General features: G+C 36.1%; 1 protein-coding gene across 1 annotated transcript in view; it reads right to left on the minus strand.

Annotated features, from left to right (window-relative positions):
- The window catches only part of BTAF1 (B-TFIID TATA-box binding protein associated factor 1), a 95,854-nt gene that overhangs the window by 41,886 nt on the left and 31,768 nt on the right, over nt 1-22,200 (minus strand). The window contains exons 11-14 of the mRNA XM_060034479.1: nt 22,021-22,197; nt 21,182-21,322; nt 20,241-20,365; nt 17,401-17,521 (exon numbers count right to left, since the gene is read on the minus strand). Coding sequence (XP_059890462.1) covers nt 17,401-17,521; nt 20,241-20,365; nt 21,182-21,322; nt 22,021-22,197 — 564 coding nt within the window. The remainder of the gene's footprint in view (nt 1-17,400; nt 17,522-20,240; nt 20,366-21,181; nt 21,323-22,020; nt 22,198-22,200) is intronic.

A 22,200-nucleotide genomic window follows, 5' to 3' on the forward strand; every position in this document is an offset into this window, starting at 1 on the left:
GTTCTGGAGAAAGAATTCAGAATAATGATAGTGAAGATGATCCAGGACCTCAGAAAAAGAATGGAGGCAAAGATCGAGAAGATGCAAGAAATGTTTAATAAAGACCTAGAAGAATTAAAGAACAAATGAACAGAGATGAACAATACAATAACTGAAATGAAAACTACACTAGAAGGAATCAACAGGCAGAAGGACGGATAAGTGACCTGGAAGACAGAATGGTGGAATTCACTGATACGGAACAGACTGAAGAAAAAAGAATGAAAAGAAATGAAGACAGCCTAAGAGACCTCTGGGACAACATTAAACGCAACAATATTCGCATTATAGGGGTCCCAGAAGGAGAACAGAGAGAGAAAGAACCTGAGAAAATATTTGAAGAGATTATAGTCGAAAACTTCCCTAACATGGGAAAGGAAACAGCCACCGAAGTCCAGGAAGCATAGAGAGTCCCATATAGGATAAACCCAAGGAGAAACACGCCGAGACACATAGTAATCAAATTGGCAAAAATTAAAGACAAAGAAAAATAACTGAAAGCAGCAAGGGAAGAACGACAAATAACATACAAGGAAACTCCCATAAGGTTAACAGCTGATTTCTCAGCAGAAACTCTACAAGCCAGAAGGGAGTAGCATGATATACTTAAAGTGATGAAAGGGAAGAACCTACAACCAAGATTACTCTACCCAGCAAGGATCTCATTCAGATTTGATGGAGAAATCAAAAGCTTTACAGACAAGCAAAAGCTAAGAAAATTTAGCACCACCAAACCAGCTCCACAACAAATGATAAAGGAACTTCTCTAAGTGGGAAACACAAAAGAAAAAAACCTACAAAAACAAACCCAAAACAATTAATAAAATGGTCATAGGAACATACACATCAATAATTACCTTAAACGTGAATGGATTAAATGCTCCAACCAAAAGACACAGGCTTGCTGAATGGATACAAAAACAAGACTCATATATATGCTGTCTACAAGAGCCCCACTTCAGAACTAAGGACACATACAGACTGAAAGTGAGGGGATGGAAAAAGATATTCCATGCAAATGAAAATCAAAAGAAAGCTGGAGTAGCTATACTCATATCAGATAAAATAGACTTTAAAATAAAGAATGTTACAAGAGACAAGGAATGACACATAATGATCAAGGGATCAATCCAAGAAGAAGATATAACAATTATAAATATATATGCACCCAATACAGGAGCACCTCAATACATAAGGCAACTGCTAACAGCTCTAAAAGACGAAATCGACAGTAACACAATAATAGTGGGGGACTTTAACACCTCACTTACACCAATGGACAGATCATCCAAAATGAAAATAAATAAGGAAACATAAGCTTTAAATGACACAATAGACCAGATAGATTTAATTGATATTTACAGGACATTCCATCCAAAAACAGCAGATTACACTTTCTTCTCAAGTGCGCATGGAGCATTCTCCAGGATAGATCACATCTTGGGTCACAAATCAAGCCTCAGTAAATTTCAGAAAACTGAAATCATATCAAACATCTTTTCTGGCCACAACACTATGAGATTAGAAATAAATTACAGGGGAAAAAACGTAAAAAACACAAACACGTGAGGGCTAAACAATACGTTACTAAATAACCAAGAGGTGACTGAAGAAATCAAAGAGGAAATCAAAAAATACCTAGAGACAAATGACAATGAAAACACGATGATCCAAAACCTCTGGATACAGCAAATTCAGTTGTAAGAGGGAAGTTTATAGCTATACAAGCCTACCTCAAGAAACAAGAAAAATCTCAAGTAAACAATCTAACCTTACAACTAAAGGAGCTAGAGAAAGAAGAACAAACAAAACCCAAAGTTAGCAGAAGCAAAGAAATCATAAAGATCAGAGCAGAAATAAATGAAGTAGAAACAAAGAAAACAATAGCAAAGATCAATAAAACTAAAAGCTGGTTCTTTGAAAAGATAAACAAAATTGATAAACCATTAACCAGACTCATCAAGAAAAAGAGGGAGAGGACTCAAATCAATAAAATTAGAAATGAAAAAGAAGTTACAACAGACACTGCAGAAATACAAAGCATCCTAAGAGACTACTACAAGCAACTCTATGCCAATAAAACGGACAACCTGGAAGAAATGGACAAATTCTTAGAAAGGCATAACCTTTCGAGACTGAACCAGGAAGAAACAGAAAATATGAACAGACCGATCACAATTAATGAAATTGAAACTGATTAAAAATCTTCCAACAAACAAAAGGTCAGGACCAGATGGCTTCACAGGTGAATTCTATCAAACATTTAGAGAAGAGCTAACATCCATCCCTCTCAAACTCTTCCAAAAAATTGCAGAGGAAGGAACACTCCCAAACTCATTCTATGAGGCCACCATCAACCTGATACCAAAACCAGACAAAGATACTACAAAAAAAGAAAATTACAGACCAATATCACTGATGAACATAGATGCAAAATTACACAACAAAATACTAGCAAACAGAATCCAACAACACATTAAAAGGATCATACACCACGATCAAGTGCAATTTATGCCAGGGATGCAAGGATTCTTCAATATACTCAAATCAATCAATGTGATACACCATATTAACAAATTGAAGAAGAAAAACCATATCATCATCTCAATAGATGCAGAAAAAGCTTTTGACAAAAGTCAACACCCATGTATGATAAAAACTCTCCAGAAACTGGGCATAGAGGGAACCTACCTCAACATAATAAAGGCCATATATGACAAACCCACAGCAAACATCATTCTCAATGGTGAAAAACTGAAAGCATTTCCTCTAAGATAAGGAACTAGACAAGGATGTCCATTCTCACCACTATTATTCAACATAGTTTTGGAAGTCCTAGCCATGGCAATCAGAGAAGAAAAAGAAATACAAATTGGAAAAGAAGAAGTAAAACTGTCACTGTTTGCAGATGAAATGATACTATATAGAGAGAACCCTAAAAATGCCACCAGAAAACTACTAGAGCTAATCAATGAATTTGGTAAAGTTGCAGGATACAAAATTAATGCATAGAAATTTCTTGCATTCCTATACATTAATGATGAAAAATCTGAAAGAGAAATTAAGGAAACACTCCCATTTACCACTACAACAAAAAGAATCAATATTGTGAAGATGACTCTACTACCCAAAGCAGTCTACAGATTCAATGCAATCCCTATCAAATTACCAATGGCATTTTTTATGGAACTAGAACAAATTACCTTAAAATCTGTATGGAGACACAAAAGACCCTGCATAGCCAAAGCAGTCTTTAGGGAAAAAAACGGAGCTGGAGGGCTTCACTGGTGGCGCAGTGGTTGAGAGTCTGCCTGCTGATGCAGGGGACACGGGTTTGTGCCCCAGTCCGGGAAGATCCCACATGCCGCGGAGTGGCTAGGCCCGTGAGCCATAGCCGCTGAGCCTGCACGCCCGGAGCCTGTGCTCCGCAACGGGAGAGGCCACAACAGTGAGAGGCCCACATACCACAAAAAAAACACAACAACAAAAAACAAACAAAAAAATGGAGCTGTAGGAATCTGACTCTGTGACTTCAGACTATACTACAAAGCTACAGTAATCAAGACAATATGGTACTGGCACAAAAACTGAAACATAGATCAATGGAACAAGATAGAAAGCCCAGAGATAAACCCACCCACCTATGGTCAACTAATGTATGACAAAGGAGGCAAGGATATACAACGGAGAAAAGACAGTTTATTCAATAAGTGGTGCTGGGAAAACTGGACAGCTACATGTAAAAGAATGAAATTAGAACACTCCCTAACACCACACACAAAAAGAAACTCAAAATGGATTCCAGACCTAAATGTAAGACCGGACACTATAAAACTCTTAGAGGAAAACATAGGAAGAACATTCTTTGACATAAATCAAGCAAGATCTTTTTTGTTCCACCTCCTAGAATAATGGAAGTAAAAACAAAAATAAACAAATGGGACCTAATGAAACACAAAAGATTTTGCACAGCCAAGGAAACTATAAACAAGATGAAAAGACAACCCTCAGAATGGGAGAAAATATTTGCAAATGAATCAATGGACAAAGGATTAATCTCCAAAATATATAAACAGCTTATGCAGCTCAATATTAAAGAAACAAACAACCCAATCCAAAAAGGGGCATAAGACCTAAATAGACATTTCTCCAAAGAAGGCATACAGGTGGCCAAGAAGCACATGAAAAGCTGCTCAACATCACTAATTATTAGAGAAATGCAAATCAAAACTACAATGAGGTATCACCTCACACCAGTTAGAATGGGCATCATCAGAAAATCTACAAACAACAAACGCTGGAGAGGGTGTGGAGAAAAGGGAACCTTCTTGCACTGTTGGTGGGAATGTAAATTGATACAGCCACTATGGAGAACAGTATGGAGGTTCCTTAAAAAATTAAAAATAGAATTACCATATGATCCAGCAATCCCACTACTGGGCATATACCCAGAGAAAACCATAATTCAAAAAGACACATGCAGCCCAATGTTCACTGCAGCACTATTTACAATAGCCAGGTCACAGAAGCAACCTAAATGCCCATCGACAGACGAATGGATAAAGAAGTTGTGGTACATATATACAATGGAATTACTCAGCCATAAAAAGAAACGAAATCGAGTCATTTGTTGAGACGTGGATGGATCTAGAGACTGTCATACAGAATGAAGTAAGTCAGAAAGAGAAAAACAAATATCGTATATTAACGCATGTATGTGGAACCTAGAAAAATGGTACAGATGAACCGGTTTGCAGGGCAGAAGTTGAGACACACATGTAGAGAACAGATGTATGGACACCAAGGGGTGAAAACCACGGTGGGGTGAGGATGGTGGTGTGCTGAATTGGGCGATTGGGATTGACATGTATACACTGATGTGTATAAAATTGATGAATAATAAGAACCTGCAGTATAAAAAAACAAACAAACAAAAAACAACTAATACTAAACTTTCTTTGGGTTATTTGTATGGACATATGTTAATATAAATTTTTCAGGCATTACTTGAAATTTCTAAAAATCTTATATGTTCTGGTATAATGTTATAAGTCATAATTGTAGTTATTACTTTAAAATGTATATCTCAGAAATAACTAAATTTCCTTGTCAATTGCATTTTATGAACTTTCATCAAATCTTTAACCGTGGTCAGTCTTTTGTTATTTACAGACAGTTCTGGGTGTACTCTGATGCTTTTGCAAGTATGTTCCTATAAAAGGGTTTCGTCTTCAAGGATTCATGGAAAAGACTCTGACAAGTTCAGGTTTCTGGTAATTGACTATACTGCTAAACTGGATGAATAAGCATTTTCAGAACTCTAATGGAAAACTGATGAATTCATAAAAGTGCTAACAAAAGATCAAGATAAAAAAAATTACATGGGACTGAGTGAACTGATGAGGATGATTATAATTTTTGTGACTTTCTGTTTGAATAAAAAAAAGAATCCCACAAGGACTCAGAGGCAAAAAATATACAAATCAATTTTCACTCTAAAGTAAAGGAGCTGTTACAGTGGAGGATTACTGGACTGAATGTCAACATTATGACATAGTATGAGTGTGTTTCGTGTTTGGTAATTGCAATCATTGTTGCTTTTGTTGTGGTCATCCATTTACAATGCTTGATGTCAGTCTATTTATCTCTTGTAGAAATAAAATACAGTGTGTGTGTGTGTGTCTGTGAAAAGAAAAGTATGGAGAAAATAGACACTGATAATACAGATATCTTTGAAAAACAACAACAACAAAAAACTATACGCAACCTTTTCTGAGAAAAATACACTTATATACACACTTAGGTGTAACATTTTGCTTTCAGTTTCGGGGGTTCAGGGATTTCCTTAAGCCCAGGTTTAGAACCTTAATCTAAGGAATTTCTCAGCAATTCAAAAGCCAACCCAAATCAAGCAATCAAATAGTGCTTAATTAAATATCTATTGTGTGCCTAAAATTCTAAGAAAAGGAATCTCACATGTTGTCTATTGTTCAAAATTACAAGCTTGTTGAGAGCTAAAAATTCTACTAACTAGTTCACAGTACTTAACACTACCTCCTTCCACAATTTTTTTTTTTTTAAAGCAAAAACTGTGTTGTCTGGAAGAGACTGAAGAGAAATTTGAAAAATTTAACTGAAATTCCAGAAAGCGAGAAGATCTAGGGATAATGTATAACTCAGAAAGCTACCTATAATTTTCTAGCCAGTGGAAAACTAACAACCCTGGTCCTATCTTTTTAATATGTTTCTCAAAATGGTTTGAAAGAAGTTTAAAACAGACTGCAAAATCAACAGCTGGGGGAGCCTACTCACTGATTTGCTATGCCTTAACTACCTTCCATTGAAAGGGAAAGGGAAATTGGAAAGAAGAAAAGTTCTCTTTCTTTTCTTAGCAGAGAGAATTAGGGACAATCTTAACAGAATTAGGAAAGCTGTAACAGCAATAACCAAATAATTTGATATTACTCTCCCATAATTTCTTCTCATTTCTCCCCACCATATTTACCAACTCTCTTAATTCTCCCCTAACCCCATCACTGGAAATCCAAATAGTTGCTTGTAGATCCCAAAGCCACACCTATAGAGGAAGAGTTTTCCCCTATATTTACAAACAATGAATATAATATAAATTGTAGTAGCCTTCTCAGGCTATAATCTTTCTTACTGTAGTAAATTCTACTTTATAATTATTAAAAACAACCAGGGGAAGAAAGGGATGAAAGAGCACAGGGTAGAGTATTTTTAGGGTAGAGAAACTATTCTGTATGATACAATAATGACGGAGAGATGTCACATTTGTCAAATTCAGCACAATGAACGTGCAACATCAAGGGTGAAGCCTAGGGAATTCCCTGGCAGTCCAGTGGTTAGGACTCCGCACTTTCACCGCCAAGGGCCAGGGTTCAATCCCTGGTTGGGAAACTAAGATCCTGCAAGCTGCGTGGCGCAGCCAAAGAAAAATAGTGAAGCCTAATATAAACTATGGACTAGCTGATAATGATAATGTCAACGTTCGTTTACTGACGGTAACAAATGTACCATTCTGGTGTGAGATGCTGATGGTAGGAGAAGGTGTGTTTGGGGGAGGGTAGGGGGTATATGGATGGGCACTCTGTTTAATTTTGCTCTAAAAAGTGAAGTCAATAAATAAACAGAAAAATAAAATTTAAAAAATAGAGAGGGCTTCCCTGGTGGCGCAGTGGTTGAGAATCTGCCTGCTAATGCAGGGGACACGGGTTCGAGCCCTGGTCTGGGAAGATCCCACATGCCGCGGAGCAACTAGGCCCGTGAGCCACAACTACTGAGCCTGCGCCTCTGGAGCCTGTGCTCCGCAACAAGAGAGGCCACAATAGTGAGAGGCCCGCGCGCCACGATGAAGAGTGGCCCCCACTTGCGACAACTAGAGAAAGCCCTCGCACAGAAACGAAGACCCAACGCAGCCAAAAATAAATAAATAAATCAATTTTAAAAAATAAATTAAAAAAATAAAGGGAAACCAAAAACCTAACCAAACAAAAAAAACCCGACCCAGCATACGCAGATCACCATCATCACAGGAACCAGTATTTTAAAAAACACATATTCTCCAGTAGCAAAACATAAAGTCTGCCTAGAAGAAAATACAAGATACAAAATACAAGTTGGGAAAACAGCCATAGGCCAAATTCAGTCCATCTAAACAACTGTGCAAGCATCTCCTTTTAGATATGGTTGCAAAAAGTTACATGCTTTAGCTCACTATTAGTATTTTCTCAAAATATCACTAAGTACAATTTGGCCCATCCAGAGTCAACTTGCCTCTTGCAAATCTGAAAGTTTGTCCACCTGCTTTCATTAATTTTGTGCCTGTCTTCCAGTAGACAATGATTTAGGCAGGTAACCTAATGTTTTTATTTATAGTTTATTAAATTGGTTGGGGAGTAGGGTACAGTGAGGGGTGTAGTACTTTCAGTCCTTCAGACATTATCCACCTTGGGATTTTCCATTCCAAAATTTTAAAAAATAGTCAATAGACTTCTAGTATGCTACTAACTAGGAGTCTACTAGTCAAAAATTTCCCTCCTAATCTTAGGCAAAGTCTGGAAAGTTCTGATGACTTTAGTATTAGTCTAGCAGAGTGCAATCTAAAATACAGAAAAATTCCTACCACAGACTGTTTACTTCACCAGGTTTAAATCAACTATAACCTGGACTACTACAACTCAAGTTATAAGTAAATTCATGTTTTAAGAGGGCTTTTAAAAATATTCTTTTGTGTTAAATAATTAATATGATATTAGCGCTAGCGCTTTATGTTAGTGCTAAATGTGGTCCCCAACATTTCTATAGTGAGGGTCAGATGGAGGGGAGGGCATTTATGGGAATTACTCAGGGGAATGAAGGACAGTTATTTAATTTGATGAGAATGGGGCAGTCTCTTTCCAGCTCCTTTATTCAGATTGGTGTTCCCTCCTGTGTTCTGCCTTCATGGAACTAATAAGGAAAGCTGATGACAAACAAAAATAAGCCTATCAGACACGTCACTGTAGCAGAAAATCAAGGTTAAACTTCTAGCCATCTATACTCCCTTACACTCTATCCTTCAGCCAGACCAATTTCCTTTCACTTCCTCTTTAGTGCCGTCATGCTCACTCCTACTCCCAGAGTTTAACACATGTTCCTTCCTCTGTTACCCTGCTCTTCACCTGGTTAAATTCCACTCATCCTTCAGGTCTCAGTTTCAACTTCACTTTTAGCTAGTGGGGATCCAGTAGCACTGTCTTCTTCCCCTACCAGATACTTACCTCATTATGTATTGATAGTTTTATGAAATGACCATTATATAATTATAAGGCCTTGTCTAGTTGTCTTCTCCTGTCTTGCTTAGTTTCCTGTCTTAAGTTCAACAGAAGGGCAGAGACCTTGTCTCTTACCAATAAGTATCTAGAAAATTGTAGGCACACGGTTGGCACTAAAATATCTGTTGAATAAATCTACCTTGCTTAGGGGAATGGTCCAAAGTCACAGGGAATAGTTGGTAATATGCAAAATTTTCCACAACTGTAGTTGGCAATAAATCCCTAACTGGCAAAATTGGCATCTTAGGTGGGATAAGATCTTGCCAGTACCATTTTGCTATGCCCCCTCTTTTATCTTCCCCCAAGCACACCCACAAAGTGGGCAGATGTGGAAAAAAAAGCAGCAATCTGATTATCATTACCATGAACACCTGATTCCTGCCTGCAGGCAAATGCATCATCATTTCTATCTCCATATCAAATGATCTGGGATTGCAGGGAAGAAAATCTGGAAAGAAGCTACAACAAAGTGATGAATCATACTGAGTTCTGTGTTCTTCCACTAATTTGGTCTGAAATCCTATTTTGGCCCACTGCCAAAAACAAAAACAAACCCAATTCTATATATAGACAATTTATAATGCCTTGTTTTATTTATTTGTCCAACCAATATTTATTGAAAGTCAACTAAATATATAAACTTTGCTCTCCTCTTCTCATACCTTTATAAAACCTGGTCAATACCTAATTATGCTAATGTTCTCAAATGCCAAAGTCTTAGTCAGCTCTATTCTTTTGGTCTTTCTTTCCTTCTCTACATATGCATATGTTAAATTTTCTTACATCCTGGACTAAATATGCCCCAGATTCCAACTCAATCTCATGTATGTCTTCATGCTAAATATAAGCGTCATGCTAATGTTTGCCTTTCAAACAAAAATCAATACTGTATGTATTGAAATTCTGGATTGACTCACAAAGTGACTGATGCAAATGGAATGGAAAAGTTGACCCAGTCAACAAAACATGGCTAAACTAGAGATTAATGTCCAGAAGCATATTTTCCTAGATCGTGAATTCGAGTTCTGGTTAAAACAGATAGTGGTTATCAAGACTAATTAATCTAGACATTCCAGTAAAGTAGTTCGCTGATAGACATATACATTCATAGATAAACTCGCATGAATAGTCTATAGAAAGGAAAAACACGTAATGACTCATATGAGAAGAGAATCTAAAAAAGAGTGAATATATGGGTATGTATAACTGATTCACTTTGCTGTACAGCAGAAACACAACATTGTAAATCAACTATACTCTAATAAAAAATAATTTTTTAAAAAAAGGAAAAGCAAGTGATCAATTACTTCACTTTGTCAAGCTCCTACTTCAGCAAAAAAAAAAAGTTACATCTTGATTTTAAGTCATTACCAAACGAAATTAATTTGGTTTGCTTAAGAGTTCTTATTTCATACTCCCTGAGAAGCCAGGCTTGCCAATACTTTCATATGTTAACAACAGAGATAAAGGCACGGGGATTAAACAATTTATTTTCACAGATGCCAAGGTATGTCACATGGAAGTGTAAAAGAAATGAGATTTCCCTGGTAGTCCAGTGGTTAGAACTCTGAGCTTCCACTGCCGGGGGCCCGGATTTGATCAGTCATTAGGGAACTAAGATCCCGCAAGCTGCATGGTACAACCAAATAAATAAATAAAAGAAATGAGAGTTTATTATTTCATAAATAACTATATTAACTGTGATTCTACACAAAAACATTTTAGAGATGAGTATATCTGCATATGCACTTTTCTTTTCCCATCTTTACTGGAGTATAACTGCTTTACAATGTTGTGTTAGTTTCTGCTGTACAACAAAAGTGAATCAGCTGTATGTATACATACATCCCCATACCCCCTCCCTCTTGAGCCTCCCTCCCACCCTCCTTATCCCACCCCTCTAGGTGGTCACAAAGCATCGAGCTGATCTCCCTGTGCCATGTATACACACTTATGATCGGATAAATTTTAAGATTTAGGATATCTTCCTTATAAAGTCTTCTGGTTTTACAAAGCAAAACAAAACACAAAATTACTAAAGATAATCAAAATACTTCCAATGGAACAGAGGCATCAGTCTTTATGAGGTACTGATGCACTGAGCTACAGTGAGGTTTGGCCACACCAAATTACCTTGGAATTATTGAGGGGAATAGGTTGAGAAACTAGGAACTGAAACCAAAACAGAGCTAACTAGTAAATTAGCTCTGAAGTTTTTTTCACTTTGGACTTAAGGTGACTTCATATTCAGAAATGGGAAGGTAATTCAAGAGACACATTCCATTTTGTCTTCTAAAACTAGAAGCTGAAAGTCAGCAAGAATTGGATCTAAATCTGAGTTGAGTCGCTTACTATGAGATGTGTAGCTATGAGCTTGGGAAGGTTTCTTAATTTTTGATCATCAGTTCCCTCATCTGCAAAATAGGAATGGCAATAGCCACCCCATTTATAGTGCTTACTGAAATTCACAGCATAAAGTTAAGCTCTCAATAATAGCCTGGATTATTATTACTACAATTACATATCATTCTTACACCCTAGAATACAAATAAGATTTTGAAATTGTTAGGAAAGATTTCCAAGAAGTGTAAGTGTTAATTATTATTGTTATGTCTGTACTATTAATAATTTGTATTTGTACAGAATTAAGGCACTTTCATATACATTATCTTACTTGGTCAATATATTACTCTGAAAAAGGATCAATAGAGATTATCACCAGAGGGTTAAATAAACTTGATCAAGGTCATAAAGCTAACAAATGGTAGAGCTAAGGTTAGAACCCAGATTCTCTGTTTAGTTAAGGGATCTTTTCATTAAACCACTGAAGAGGAAACAACAGTGATAGAATGCAGCTCAGAAAAAAGTGAGGCAAGCTATATGAAGGTATATTTTATTGTCACAACAGGCCTAACATCTGTAGTCCAAATTCCCTGGAGCCAAATATGTTTTAAAATTCAGAATATTTTCAAATTTTAGAACAGTAATGAGGTTGTATATACCATATGTTATGTAATATCCTCAATAGAGTCTGAGGCAGCATCTGAATAAAATATATTAATATTTCTGCAGCAAAATTTGTGAATAGGCACATTAAGTAGGATAAAGACTTATTCAGAATGGTCAGGTTTTTCTGCCAAATAAGTAGTTTTATAAGTTGACCCAACTTACAAAAGTGCTGGATTTCAAAATTGCTGGTAAGAGACCATGGGCTTGCATTACAAGAGTCTGTGCATAGCTATTAATCAATCTATAATAACTATCAGGTAATGCCATGGGAGGAACACAATAACAGATAAAAGCATCATACATGGTTTACTCTGCTATCTTCTCAGAAAGCAAATAATGTTGCCAAAATCACAAGATTAACCATAACCATTAAATAAATGCTCTTCACTGCATAATGACTTTATTTAAATAATGTTTTAGATAAAGAAAAATCATAGTGAGTTGTATAAGTCAGAATAACTTTATGGCCCTAGAAATCTGACCTGTTTCCTGAAGGAAAGTTACAGTGAGGAAGAAACGAAGCGAATATTTAGGAGAGAAAATGTGTGTGTGGCTGGGGGCAGGTAGTGTTGGTGATGAGCCATGTACAAAGATACTCTCATCAAAAGAACGTAACATGGTTACAACTGGGATACAGGGGTAGACGTGGACAATATTAGGGAATAGCAGAGGAAAAGGCTGACAAGAGCCAAATAACAGAAGAACAAGAAAGACAGGAATTTAATTCTAATGTAGTAGGCAATGACAAATTACTAACAAGTTTGCAAGTAAATGAGGCTATGGTCCCCCAAATTATCCTGACACTTAACTCAAATTCTCCCCTTTTAGAAATACTATGACTGTGTAGAAACTAAATATACAAAGACTGATTCCAAACCTTAAAGAGCCAACTATTAGGGAAAGGACAATAATATTTTTTTATAAATATACAGAAGAAAGAAAATGGGTAAATTAGAAAATAGGTGATGTTCTAAGGGGGTTACCATTTATTCTTTATATTTTTCATGAAAAAAACTTGAAGCAAGTAAGAATTATAACAAATGCCAAGTGTGGATAGTGGATAGATGAATGTTGTTTTATAATTCCCTCTTTTTTCTATTTAAATAATTTCCCAAAATTAAAAAAATGAAAAAGAGGTGGTGATAGTAAGAAAAGTAATCTGAAAGGGTTTGGCTTTATAGTATTATTTTGGGAAAAAAACAGAACAAAAAATCAAACAAAATAGTAAAGAATATATGTGGGGGCCAAAAAGTGGAATGTACTAAGAGTGGGTGATATGCACCATAACTACAGCCTCCAATGGTGAGGCTACTGGAGAGCAAGGCTCAGGGCAGTGACGAAGCACAAAATAATCTACATGCATCAATATTAAGTTTCACTGACAGCAATGCTTTCAGTAAAAAGACACTCTGAAGATACAGGATAGATAGTAACAATGGGAAATTTCATTAGTGACACCATTAAAATTTTTTTAAGAAGAGAAAAAGAAGAGGCATAGATAACAAACACAAAAGGACATAGGAAATACAATAAACATTAAAACCTAGAAAAATAAAGGATTATGCACATATCAGAATAACTGGACGGAAGATATGGAAGCAGGATAGATTTAAATGTCTAAAAGGAGGAGACTCTTTGGAAAAGCTCTTTTGTTCAATACAGTCTGTATAACTTGCCTAATTTGAAACTGACATATTTTTCAGAAAAATGAGATGCTTATAGAAGTATGTATTAAAGATACTAGATGTTAAATAGGAAGAAGTAAGGGAAGATGACTTTTTTTAACCTTATCACCCAAATCCTCCTGATCTTTCAGCACTTAGTCTAGCCTTCAATGCTGCTTCCTGACACCTATCATATTCTGGTCTTCCATTATTTATTTGCAGAGGTTTATTAAACTTATTACATAAGAGTCTTATCACAATCATATCATAAATTTTTTCAAAGTAAGAACCATGTAGGATTTTTTTCTTATTGATAATTTCCCGTAACACCCTGCACTGAATTTTATATAAATTTATTTAACAAATATTGAGGGCCTATGCATAAGTGATGGCTGACGTACCACAAATCACATACAAACACAATAGAGTTCTGGTATAAGAAATGACAGTCATCATCATCAATCTACTACACATGCTAAGGCCAAAGCATTCATTTACAAGCCAGTAAAGGCAAATTCAAATTTGGTCAAAGGACCTAAATAAATAAATAAATAAAGCCCCGAATAAAAAGAAATCAACATCACAGAACACCGTAGAGATGTTTTCACAACCACATAATTTTAATAGCCAATATCAACAATCATTGAGGACTTCCCTGGTGGCGCAGTGGTTAAGTATCTGCCTGCCAATGCGGGGGACACGGGTTTGAGCCCTGGTCCAGGAATACCCCACATGCTGCGGAGCAACTAAGCCCATGCACCACAACCACTGAGCCCACGCGCATAGAACCTGTGCTGCGCAACAAGAGAAGCCACCGCAATGAGAAGCCCGTGCACTGCAACCAAGAGTAGCCCCCACTTGCTTCAACTAGAGAAAGCCTGTACGCAGCAACGAAGACCCAACGCAGCCAAAAATAAATAATAAATTTATTAAAAAAACAAACAAACCAATCACTGAAGGGCTAAAACAATTTTGAAGGGGATTTGGAGCAATTTTGGAATCAAAAAAATTTGAAACATGAGAGGAGGAGCCAGATTTTAAGATGGACAAAAGTGAGAAATCACAATTGACAGCTGAGAGAGGAAAAAAAAAAAACACCTAGGAAAAAGCAACTGAAAAAGAAGCAGTGTGACTCATGTATCTCAATATTCCCACGGTATACCGTAATAAGCAAGCACACTATCGACCAATAAATCATCTTGGTGACTCTTTCATCAAAAAATATTAACTTATGGGCTTCCCTGGTGGCGCAGTGGTTGAGAGTCCGCCTGCCGATGCAGGGGACACGGGTTCGTGCCCCGGTCCGGGAGGACCCCACATGCCGCGGAGCAGCTGGGCCCGTGAGCCATGGCCACTGAGCCTGCGCGTCCGGAGCCTGTGCTCCACAACGGGAGAGGCCACAGCAGTGAGAGGCCCATGTACCGCAAAAAAAAATTAACTTATGTTTAATATACTTTAAGATGATAACCAGGTTTGTCAATGATTTTAATGGGTAACTATTTTTGGTGGCAAAAAAGTATGTTTCAACTATTTAGAAAACTGATTTATATGAAATACCTGATTTCCTAATAATGTAAATAAAGTTGACATTACTAAAGAAATAATGCCACAAAAGTTAAGTTTAAAAGAGACTGCAGGTGGCTTAATCACCTTATAAAGAACAGAAAGGCTTAAAAGAACAATGAGGAACTCATATACAAAATATACAAAGAAATCTTAAAATTCAACAGTAAGAAAACAACCCAATTTAAAAATGGGGAAAAGATCTGAACACTTCATTAAAGAAGAAATATAGATGGTAAAAAGCATATGAAAAGATGTTTAACATCATATATCATTAGGGAACCGCAAATTAAAACTATAGTGAGATACCACTACACACTTATTAGAAAGGCTAAAATCCACAACACTGACAACATCAAATGCTGGGAGATGATGTAGAGGAACACAAACTCTCACACTGCTGGTGGAAATGTAAACTGGTGCAGCCACTTTTGGAAGACACTTTCTTATAAAATTAAACATACTCTTACTATATGATCCAGCAATTGTGCTCCTTGGTATTTCACTGAAAACTATGCCCACACAAAAACCTGCACGTGAATGTTTAAAACTTTGTTCATAATGGTCCAAACAGAAAGAAACAAAAATATCCTTCAATAGGTGAATATATGAACTGTGTTACATCCATACAATGGAACATTATTCAGTGATAAAAAAAATGAGCTATCAAGTCACAAAAAAACATGGAGGAACCTTAATTCTGTATTGCTAAATGAAAAAAAGCCTCTCTTAAAAGGCTACTTACTACATGACTCCAACTATATGACATTCTGCAAAAGGCAAAACCATGAAGACAGTAAAAGGATCAGTGGTTGCTAAGGCTCTGAAGGGAGGAAAAGTAGAAATGCATAGGTGGGGCACAGGCATTTTTTAGGGCAGTGAAACTATTCTCTGTGTTACTCTAATGGTGGACACGTAACACTGTACATTTATCAAAACCCATAGAATCTACAATACAAAGAGTGAACCCTAATGTAAACTGTAGACTTTGTTAATAATATATCAATATTGGTTTATCAACTGTAACAAATGTACTACACTAATGCAAGATCTTAGCTAAAGGGGAAACTGTGTGCATATGGGTAGGGGCATATGGGAACTATGTACTTTTCGCTTTTTCTATAAACTTAAAACTGCTCCAAACAACAACAACAACAACAACATGAAGGGAAGAAATTTGATAACTTCAAGAGGTCTACCGAAAGTGAATTTAAGAATATTTACATCAAAAACATTTAGGCAAAACTCACAAAAGTAAAACAAAAATGAAGTGAAAACTCAGAACAACCCATGCCGGTTTTGTCATATGAACCCATGCCTGATCAACTAAGGATTATAAAACAGACCTGATAGTTTTTCCTTAGAAGACTGTGATTAGACAAAAAAGATAATGTAAAACGAAACTTTACAAACATTGATTCATGGTAGTGCAACACAACATCATGTTGTAGATTAAAGTAGGTCTACATGGAATATTCCTAATTCACATATGAATGCATGGTTAGTGAACACAAAAGAGACATTTACCCCTACGATATTGTCTAAAAAATTAATCACTGCTTTTTGAAGACCACCGTCTCAAACTGCACTATCTATAAATAACAGCATGATAGAAGAATAGATTCCTTATGGTGTTTCCCTAAATTCTAGTATTTTGTTTGACCTTTAGGGCTATTTTTAAAATAGGAATGTGAAGCCTTTTACAGACAGGGCAAGGACTCCTCAGCTCATTAACAGATTCCATTCACACAGTGATATTACCTGAAGGTTCTCTGTAGGCATTTCATTGTGTTATTCCTGAAGTATACTATCCTTTGAAATATCATGCTCTTAAGATTGAGTAATCCTTAAGAGAAGGTAAGTGCCTAGCAATTTTATTATCAGTCTTTAGAGTCATACCGCAGAGCTTCAAATGTAGCCTTCTAACCTGGGATGAGTTTTGCCAATCATCCAACTGTCAACCACACAGAGCAAGAAAAGAATAAACAACAAGTCTCTGACAGGAAGGGAATATTCAATCAATCTTTCATTCGACAAATACTCACTGAGGGCCATCCATGTGTTAAGCAATATTCCAAGTGCTGGGAATACAACCTACAACAAAATATTAAAATATTTCTGCCCTTATGGTGATTACATTCTTATGTGTCTACAGAGTCACCATACAATTTTACTAGGCCTAGCATTCTCCTGATCTTTATGTGAAGCAAGGGTAACCTGGTGATCATATTTATTTTACAAAATTAATTTATATAAATTTCAAGATTACTATGGTTATTAGTTCTTACCTGGTCTTGAGTTGATAATAAAGTGAACAGAGTTTCCAATGCTGCTCTTCGAACTGATGATATAGTGTGATGCAAAAAAGGCCAGACTCGTGGAACTAAAACTGTGAGTGACTGTTGAATACTAATAAAGAAGAAACAAATTAATCTTACTCATTCTCAGTTGAAGCTCTATTGATACATTATCTAAGTATCAATTCCTTGTGGACCTAGCATCATTTTTGATGAATAAATTCTAAAAAGACAATACAATTTTCATATGAACATTCGCTTAACACCCTCATTCAAAACCGTTATTATATAGTACCAGTACAGACAGAGCAAATGCAGTCATAAAGAAGAGGAGAAATATTAACATTAGGTTGTTCTATGGCACTAATGCCATGAATTAACCTTTATCAAATTAGAACTTTCCAATATAACTGCACTTATTCTCAGTCTGTTCTTACTCAGGAAAATGGGGGCATGTATCTTAGCTGGTAGTCAGCCTACACAAAATCAGGATTGCTAATCCTTATTACTTTCCCATGGCTAACCCCAATGGGTAACCCCAATGGGTAACCAATAGGTGCACATAACTTACAACCCCCTTTGGGGCCATCTCTATCACATATCAAAAGAAACAAGAGATGGTATGGTAGTAGATTTGAAATTTGTTATCCTGATCTTGCATTACTAAGTTAGGAAAATTCAAATTATCTTCCTTCTCACAGATTAGATTTTTTTTTTTTTTTGCTATACGCGGGCCTCTCATTGTTGTGGCCTCTCCCGTTGCGGAGCACAGGCTCCGGACTCGCAGGCTCAGCGGCCATGGCTCACGGGCCCAGCCGCTCCGCGGCATGTGGGATCTTCCCAGACCAGGGCACGAACCCGTGTCCCCTGCATCGGCAGGCGGACTCCCAACCACTGCGCCACCAGGGAAGCCCCTCACAGATTAGATTTTAAATGGGAAAGCAAGCAAAGCCACGTGTAGGCTAACAACCTGGACTAAGATTCCTGTCACATCCGTGAGTCATTTATAAAAGTTACCTCAAATTAGGAAATTATTTATAACTAGCACTTGAAATATATACCTCTGCAGAAAAAGAAATGAGGAAAAAAGAATATGTCATTGTAACTATTTATCTGTTCTTTTAGTTCCTCTCAGGACATCCATCTTTTAATGCTATTTTCATTACTTGCAGGTTTGTATGAACATCACTTCTTAAATTTATTTACACATTTAGTAAATTTACTTATAAAATTATAACTTAAAACACATGCACACACGGGCATAAAACAGTCAAAAATGTATTATAAAAGCATTATAACAGGTCTTGTTAATAGTGTAACTGTTCATGCTCCAAATACATGCTGCATTTCTTCTTACATAAGCTGGAAAGTATCTGCCAAATATCAAAACATATGAAGCAAATTTTCTAAGGCAATTTTGAAAAAAAAAATAAAAAACTACATTATTTCTCATTGAATTAACAGAATTTTCACTACATTCTTTCATTTTTGTTTACATTATCTAGCTTTCCAGACACTGTCCACTTGATTACTTTTTTTTAAAAGTCCAAAGTCTTTATTTAGGGCTGGTGCCAACAAACTAAGGCGCACAGTTCAAATCCACTCTACTTGGTTTTTTTAAATAAAGTTTTATTGGATCGCAGGCATGTTCATTCCTTTATGTATTATCTATGACTACTTTTGTGCTACAATGGCAGAGTTGAGTAGTTTTGACAGAGATCATATGGCCCACAAAGCCAAAACATCACTATCTGGGCAAAAAAAGTTTGCCAACCCCTGATATAGAGTAATTAAGAACTCTTGCATTTTGAAGCTTGAGAAGGGCTTTCATATAGATTAACTGATTTAATCCCTATACCAATGAAAGCATCTGAAAATTAGGAAACGCCATATATGCACTACCACTTCAACTTTTTTCTTCATTTTATAGGCATTTATTTTGCTACTCCAATTTGTGAGCTGTCCTACTAGCCTAAATTTAACATTGAAGGACTATCAGCAGGTCAGTATTATTTGAAACATTTTTCACACATTGATGATTTTCATTGGAAACAGATGCACTCTCAGAACCAGAAATCATTTATAATCATAACCACATAAACATTCACTGAACACTCTCACTAGGCTAAGAAGAATAACTTTCTCATCTGTGATTTTTTTTTTTAAGTTGCATACGATTTTCTTCTCTATCTCCAAGGATACTATTAATAGAAAATAATATTCAGGAGCCAGTCTAAAAGGTAGGGAATACATTAATTAGCTGAGCTTCATTTCAAATATCAGGATAGGAAAATAAACAACATTTTAAATTTTTGGTTTATGTTTTGGCTTCACCCAGACTCTGACTTTGGACATTATATTACATTATTATGTATTCCCTTCCTGATGACTGATTACTGAAATCAAGAACAAGAGTTGAAGTGAACATCACAAAGAAAAAGTTTACAGAGTAGCAAATTTTGGAAAAAGTAAAACTGATGTTCAACAGTAATTCTATTAACTAAATGTCACAAAGGCTAAAATTCCATAGTCTGGGGCTAGAGGTGAAAATAATATGTAATAATTGTATTTCTAAAGTTAACTATTACAGGATGAACAAATCGAAGAATTATATAAATAAACTAACCCAAGAATATGACCAAAGTTCCCGCCCCAAAAGAGCTGGTGGCTAGACAGTCAAGAAGAAAAGTCCTCCTGGAAATAACTGTCTTTGGCATCCCCAACTTACCGTACTGTTCTAAACGGTGCTAGACTATTGTATTTTTAGGCTTAATTATCTGGAAATGTATGTAAACACTTTTTACTTTATTCCACTGAATAGAAATAATTACCTGCATTGTTGAACCTGAGGGTAAGTTAACAAGGATGAAAGAAGAGTCATAATACTATTTGTTGAAGCTGTTAGATCATCTAGTTCCAGAAGAGCATCCCATAATGTATTTATAATGAAGGGTACCTGTAAGATTAGTTATCAAGAAAAGTTATTAATTTTGCAAGAAATATTCCCGAGTCATGCCAAATTGTATCTCAGGAGTCACTACTGATTCAACAACATATACAATCCCAATGACCCTGGATAATGTCAGTTTTGAGCAAAGTTAAGAAGCCTTTAACAATTCTCTACCCCTCTTTTTAATGCCACTCAACTCTACTTTGGCACTGCCCTTTCTAATGAGGCTCATAATGGGATGGAGAATTCAGGAAATAAGTTATCCAATACTCTATTTTATGTAAAAAACTAAACTTTGAAACCAATACAGTGTAGACACACATGTCAGGACTCTCTGAGTAAAGTAATTTAATATATTTAATACATTCCTAATCATCATGGAAGGACAAATTTAGTTTCTGAGCTTTCAAAGTACTGCTTGCCACACTCCCAAATACATGTGTTCCAGTTTTGATAATTCAAAAGGAAGTCAGATAGATCTTAAAAGAGGCATTTCAAAGATGAAACCAGATTAAAAAACCAAAAGCCAAAACCAAAATCAAAACAAACAAAAATCTCATATTCCTAAAAACCGGGAATGAAATGAAGAAGGGATGGTTGCTTCCTTCTCAAGGAAGTTCCCTACATATTCTGTACATGAAAGGGAAAGATAAATAGACACAGTTCACTCTTCCCAAGGATAATATATAATCGAGATTCCATGCATCAGAGGGTTATTTGTCATAAGAAAAATGGAGAATGGCGAAAAAAGTCTGTTTTTCCTAACATGCTACACCTCAAATGTAAACAGGCTCTACATGAAGAAAATGTAAAAATATTTACTTTTTGTGTCTGAAGATACACAAGGCTTTCTACCACAGGTACTAATGATGCTGCAGCAACAGCTCTCACATCATCATCAAGATCCTGGAGTCCTTCAATTATTCTAGTTAAAACTTTAGGCAATAAAGTATTAATTACATCCTGTAAAAGAGTAGATCAAAACAGATTAATTTTCTATAGTACAATTATTGTGCTTAAACATCTTTTATTAAATTTACATATGGAAGCACAAATTCCAATATTTATTTAAAAAGAATCATGTAAATGGAAACAAAAAATAACATCAACAGATGCTTATGTAACTAATCTCATTTCAAAAAGAACACAACAGTATCAAGTACTTCATTATTCATTGTGACTTGAAACATCAGAACATGTTTTCAAGGCGGGACTATGAATTCCCAGTGTGAATACACACATACACACCCCTGTGCTAGAACCTTAACTTCTATTTCTCATTCAACACCACTGACAAACAAAGGGAATACGAGAGAAGAGGGAAAGAAAGCCATCTCTTCCTGCTTCTCATTACTCCAAACTACCCTCTTTTCAATCGCCCCAATAAAGGCAGCTCCCAGAGGCTACTCCTGTGATCATACACTAGGAATCTCGCCGAGAACTGGTCTTGCTATGAAACAGAAACAGGTTTCCAAGCCTATCTTTTAATTTGTTCTTATTAGCATCACCTATCTCTATGATACTACCTCAACAAGGCAAATCTTGAAGGACTGGCTTACCTGTAACACTAAGAATCTAGGGCCAATTCATTTAATTAATGAAAATAAACTAAGAGGGGGAAAAAACTCTCCCATACATGCTTCAAAAACTGAAGTGTTTACCTGACGAACTGCCAAAGCATATTTTATTCCTAGCAGACCACCATGTCTAACTTCCCATTGTTCTTGTGTAAGTAATTTAAGCAGCACGTCCACAGTCTTATGAACTCCTGTTTCATTCATGTGTTTTAACACCACACCTAATGTCTGAGCACAAGTTTCACGAACTGGTGCCACAACCTA

The sequence above is a fragment of the Delphinus delphis genome, chromosome 16 (genome assembly GCF_949987515.2).
Source record: "Delphinus delphis chromosome 16, mDelDel1.2, whole genome shotgun sequence".
NCBI lineage: Eukaryota > Metazoa > Chordata > Mammalia > Artiodactyla > Delphinidae > Delphinus > Delphinus delphis.